General features: G+C 47.4%; 1 protein-coding gene across 3 annotated transcripts in view; it reads right to left on the bottom strand.

Moving 5' to 3' along the window:
* The window catches only part of gabbr1b (gamma-aminobutyric acid (GABA) B receptor, 1b), a 165,132-nt gene that overhangs the window by 135,966 nt on the left and 23,166 nt on the right, over positions 1-6,000 (bottom strand). For 2 of the 3 annotated variants that reach the window (XM_058047926.1, XM_058047925.1), the window contains exon 2: positions 5,726-5,809. The exons of the other annotated variant lie outside the window; for it this stretch is intronic. In XM_058047926.1, coding sequence (XP_057903909.1) covers positions 5,726-5,801 — 76 coding nt within the window. In that variant the 5' untranslated portion in view covers positions 5,802-5,809. The remainder of the gene's footprint in view (positions 1-5,725; positions 5,810-6,000) is intronic. 3 annotated transcript variants of the gene reach the window in all.

Genomic DNA, 6,000 nt, shown 5'->3' with positions numbered 1-6,000 from the left:
ATTCATTTTAGTCATTTCGTTCGTTTCAGTCATTTCGTTCGTTTCAGTCATTTTGTTCATTTCAGTCATTTCGTTCTTTTCGGTCATTTCATTCGTTTAGTTCAGGGGTGCTCATTAAGTCGTAAGTCGTAAGTAATTTCATTCATTTTAGTCATTTCGTTCGTTTCAGTCATTTCGTTCATTTCGGTCATTTCGGTCATTTCGTTCTTTTCGATCATTTTGTTCATTTCGGTCATTTCGTTCTTTTGGGTCATTTTGTTCTTTTCGGTCATTTCATTCATTTAGTTCATTTCGGAAATTTCATTTGTTTTGGTCGTTTTGGTCATTTCGGTCATTTCAGTCATTTCAGTCATTTTGTTCTTTTCGGTCATTTCATTCATTTAGTTCATTTCGGAAATTTCATTCGTTTTGGTCATTTCGTTCATTTCATTCGTTCATTTTATTTGTTTCAGTCATTTCGGTCATTTCAGTCATTTGGGTCAATTGGTGGTTAGCCTGTGATCTCCCCCTGTGCATAGACCCGGTCCGCCGTGTCAAGTCAGTCCGTTCACTCATGTTCACGTTGGTTCCGACTCAACAGCGCAACAACAGTAAAAAGATCTGTTCATTTCGGTCATTTCGGTCATTTCGGTCATTCCGGTCATTTCGTTCATTTCAGTCATTTCGTTCATTTCGGCCATTTCGTTCTTTTCGATCATTTTGTTCATTTTGGTCATTTCGTTCTTTTGGGTCATTTTGTTCTTTTCGGTCATTTCATTCGTTTAGTTCATTTCGGAAATTTCATTCGTTTTGGTCGTTTTGGTCATTTCGGTCATTTCGGTCATTTCGGTCATTTCGGTCATTTCGGCCATTTCATTCTTTTTGGTCATTTCGTTTATTTCATTCATTTCAGTCATTTTGTTCATTTCTTTCATTTTGGTCATTTCATTCATTTTAGTCATTTCGTTCGTTTCAGTCATTTCGTTCGTTTCAGTCATTTTGTTCATTTCAGTCATTTCGTTCTTTTCGGTCATTTCATTCGTTTAGTTCAGGGGTGCTCATTAAGTCGATCGCGATCTACCGGTCGATCGCGGAGGTGGTACTGGTCGATCGCTGGTCGATCGCGGCGTGACATTAAAAAAATATCATCCCAGCATCAATGCCGTCACTTGATTGACATACAGGGCAGCCATTCAGATGACAACTGAATGTTGCCCTTCGGGCGACCAATCAAATCAAACAACGTCTCTAAGTGCAGCAGAACTTACGATGTCAGCCTATCATCCATCCCCGTTACTTGATTGACATACAGGACAACCAGTCAGATGACAACTGAATTTTGACCTTTAGGTCACCGCTCATGCGTAAACAACGATGCAAAGTGCTAAGCTAGTCGGCGAATTGCGAGATTTTAAAGCCCTCGCTAAAGTTTATGGTCACTAAAATGAGTGAAGGAGCTGGACCAAGTAAAAAGGCAAAAAACATATCACTTCCATACGGATATGGAATATTATACGGATATTATGATACGGATATTATCCATGACTGATAAACATTTGGAAGTGTGCTTGAGGCTGGCTATCAGCAGCTACTGTCCGGACTATGCATCCCTGGCTGGTTCAATTCAGTGCAAGTCATCAAAGTAAACTCAGGTAATTACAAAAAATGTTAATAGTTAATTATGTGTGTTTTGCAATATTGGCTCATTTGGTTATGTAAGGTACATCAACATACATTGTACGTACAAATAATCCTCAATACATTTGAAAATAAATAGATGTTTTGCATTTTTGTAGTGGGTAGATCATTTTTTTAAAAGTAGCTCGCATGCTGAAAAAGTGTGAGCACCCCTGGTTTAGTTCATTTCGGAAATTTCATTCGTTTTGGTCGTTTCGGTCATTTCGGTCATTTCGTTCATTTCAGTCATTTCGTTCATTTCGGCCATTTCATTCTTTTTGGTCATGTCGTTTATTTCATTCATTTCAGTCATTTTGTTCATTTCTTTCATTTTGGTCATTTCATTCATTTTAGTCATTTCGTTCGTTTCAGTCATTTCGTTCATTTCGGTCATTTCGGTCATTTCGTTCTTTTTGATAATTTTGTTCATTTCGGTCATTTCGTTCTTTTGGGTCATTTTGTTCTTTTCGGTCATTTCATTCATTTAGTTCATTTCGGAAATTTCATTTGTTTTGGTCGTTTTGGTCATTTCGGTCATTTCGGTCATTTCAGTCATTTCAGTCATTTCGGCCATTTCATTCTTTTTGGTCATTTCGTTTATTTCATTCATTTCAGTCATTTTGTTCATTTCTTTCATTTTGGTCATTTCATTCATTTTAGTCATTTCGTTCGTTTCAGTCATTTCGTTCATTTCAGTCATTTTGTTCTTTTCGGTCATTTCATTCATTTAGTTCATTTCGGAAATTTCATTCGTTTTGGTCATTTCGTTCATTTCATTCGTTCATTTTATTCGTTTCGGTCATTTCGGTCATTTCGGTCATTTCAGTCATTTGGGTCAATTGGTGGTTAGCCTGTGATCTCCCCCTGTGCATAGACCCGGTCCGCCGTGTCAAGTCAGTCCGTTCACTCATGTTCACGTTGGTTCCGACTCAACAGCGCAACAACATGTGATGACGTACGTTGAAATCTGAAGTACTATGACAGCCCTCCGGATCCGAGCTGGTTATGACCCCGAGACCAAGCGATTGACCGAGTCAATCTCAGGGTGTACCCCACCTCTGTGGGATAGGCTCCAGCACCCCCGCCACCCTCGTGAGCATAAGCGGTAGAAAATGAATGAAAGTTTACGTCGTCTGGTTTTCTGTGTGGTATTTTGTGAGCCTCCACGTTGGAAATGTATCGTGATCCCCTGCTGTACCTGAGATTGATAAGAAATGGAACCTTTGGAATAAATACATTAGAGTTGAAAAATAGAATGTTGCATTACTTATCACTTGCTAAAACAGGCTTTTTTCTTTTTAGAGCAGGCATTGGGTAGACACTTAATAATCCGGCATAACGCATGGGAAAAGGACAAAACAACGACAAACACATTTAGTCTCCTTGAGGAAAAGGGCAAAAATAGGCCGAAAAGACGCAGAAATGTGGAGCTTAGTATTGCAAACAGCATCCAGGCACCTTCAGAGAACCAAACCTGAGCAGCCTTTGAATAAAGCACATTACTGTGGAAGTCACGGCCGCCGATAAAGATGCCACCCAGGGGAGCGGAGGCTGCCAGAAGAATGGGAACGGACTCTTTGATGAAGAGGTCAGCTTTGATGGAGATGGCTCGTGACCTTGATGCGCCTTATTTTGCAGTATAGCATCCCATAATCCAGTTCAAAAACTCTAATCACTCAAGAACTATGCACCAACGAGCTGGACGTCGGCCTGACGCCAAGGAAACATCTGATTCAAGTATTTTCCCCACTCTTACTGCAGTGTCTTCCCACGGGATAATCCATTTGGACTCGACCATTCCATACAGGTCCAAGCAAGGCGGGACACTCAAAATGCTAAACATCCACTTCATTCCTCACCACAGCCCAGGAAAGACCACCGGACGTGACCCCCACAGCCCAGGAAAGACCACCGGACGTGACCCCCACAGCCCAGGAAAGACCACTGGACGTGACCCCCACAGCCCAGGAAAGACCACTGGATGTGACCCCCACAGCCCATTAAAGACCACTGGACATGACCCCCACAGCCCAGGAAAGACCACTGGATGTGACCCCCACAGCCCATTAAAGACCACTGGACATGACCCCCACAGCCCAGGAAAGACCACCGGACGTGACCCCCACAGCCCAGGAAAGACCACTGGATGTGACCCCCACAGCCCAGGAAAGACCACTGGATGTGACCCCCACAGCCCAGGAAAGACCACTGGACATGACCCCCACAGCACAGGAAAGACCACTGGATGTGACCCCCACAGCCCAGGAAAGACCACCGGACGTGACCCCCACAGCCCAGGAAAGACTAGTGGACGTGACCCCCACAGCCCAGGAAAGACCACTGGACGTGACCCCCACAGCCCAGGAAAGACTAGTGGACGTGACCCCCACAGCCCAGGAAAGACTAGTGGACGTGACCCCCACAGCCCAGGAAAGACTAGTGGACGTGACCCCCACAGCCCAGGAAAGACTAGTGGACGTGACCCCCACAGCCCAGGAAAGACTAGTGGACGTGACCCCCACAGCCCAGGAAAGACCACTGGATGTGACCCCCACAGCCCAGGAAAGACCACCGGACGTGACTCCCACAGCCCAGGAAAGACCACCGGACGTGACCCCCACAGCCCAGGAAAGACTAGTGGACGTGACCCCCACAGCCCAGGAAAGACCAGTGGACGTGACCCCCACAGCCCAGGAAAGACTAGTGGACGTGACCCCCACAGCCCAGGAAAGACCACTGGATGTGACCCCCACAGCCCAGGAAAGACCACCGGATGTGACCCCCACAGCCCAGGAAAGACCACAGGACGTGACCCCCACAGCCCAGGAAAGACTAGTGGACGTGACCCCCACAGCCCAAGAAAGACCACCGGACGTGACCCCTACAGCCCAGGAAAGACCACTGGACGTGACCCCCACAGCCCAGGAAAGACTAGTGGACGTGACCCCTACAGCCCAGGAAAGACCACTGGACGTGACCCCCACAGCCCAGGAAAGACTAGTGGACGTGACCCCCACAGCCCAGGAAAGACCACTGGACGTGACCCCCAAAGCCCAGGAAAGACCACTGGATGTGACCACCACAGCCCAGGAAAGACTAGTGGACGTGACCCCCACAGCCCAGGAAAGACCACCGGACGTGACCCCCACAGCCCAGGAAAGACCACTGGACGTGACCCCCAAAGCCCAGGAAAGACCACTGGATGTGACCACCACAGCCCAGGAAAGACTAGTGGACGTGACCCCCACAGCCCAGGAAAGACCACCGGACGTGACCCCCACAGCCCAGGAAAGACCACTGGACGTGACCCCCACAGCCCAGGAAAGACCACCGGACGTGACCCCCACAGCCCAGGAAAGACTAGTGGACGTGACCCCCACAGCCCAGGAAAGACTAGTGGACGTGACCCCGTCAAGTACGTCCTCGACATGCATGGTGTGCACGGCAAACAGGGAGCCCCCCACCCCCCACCCCCCACCTCCACACGAGGCACCTGCTAGCATGTGACTACTTGGGGGGTCTCACAGAGTCTGACACTCTTTTAGAACTTTATTACCACCTGAAAACATCAACACCAACCGCTTATCCTCACAGGGGTGGCGGGGGTGCTGGAGCCTATCCCAGCTGGACTGGTGGCCAGCCAATCCCAGGGCACATACAGACAAACAACCATTCACACTCACAGTTTTTGGAATGTGGGAGGAAACCGGAGTACCCGGAGAAAACCCACGCATGCACGGGGAGAACATGCAAACTCCACACAGAGATGGCTGAGGGTGGAATTGAACTTGGGTCTCCTAGCTGTGAGGCCTATGCGCTAACCACTCGTCCACCGTGCAGCCCGTGTTTCATTAGTTAAGACCACAAACGGTCCCAAGGGGCCAGTGTCTCTCCCGCTATTCAATTCCCTGCACGCTAGTGTTTATCAACATGGACTAGCAAGCGTGCGCCAACATAAAAGACATAAAACCTTTCATGAAATCGAGCGTGGTGCCGAAGCAACAACTGTTTCCTCCAGACTGAGTGAGATGATGAGTGAAAGAAGACGAGGAGCAGACGGAGTCATTACCAGCAGATGTATTGTGTGCAGGTACGCCGAGTAAGGGCGACACAGCCAAGAAGACAAGAAGAAAGAAGGCCACCATCTTTCCACCTGGGAAAAAAACACAAATGTACTCGTTTAGTTCCAGGAACAATACACTGGAGTATGACATGTCTGGCATTACACAACAATTTGACTTTAGGCTAGAAGATGAAAACGGTCGTTACATCCTGACGTACGTGTTACCACATGCACCAGCGCCGCAGTTTGGGGAAAACGTGTAGCGGAAGCATGGCGGTCAG

This window comes from Doryrhamphus excisus, chromosome 14 (assembly GCF_030265055.1).
Source record: "Doryrhamphus excisus isolate RoL2022-K1 chromosome 14, RoL_Dexc_1.0, whole genome shotgun sequence".
Classification (NCBI taxonomy): Eukaryota; Metazoa; Chordata; class Actinopteri; order Syngnathiformes; family Syngnathidae; genus Doryrhamphus; species Doryrhamphus excisus.
The sequence above is the reverse complement of the archived record's forward strand: the minus strand, read 5'-3'. Positions and strand labels throughout refer to the sequence as shown.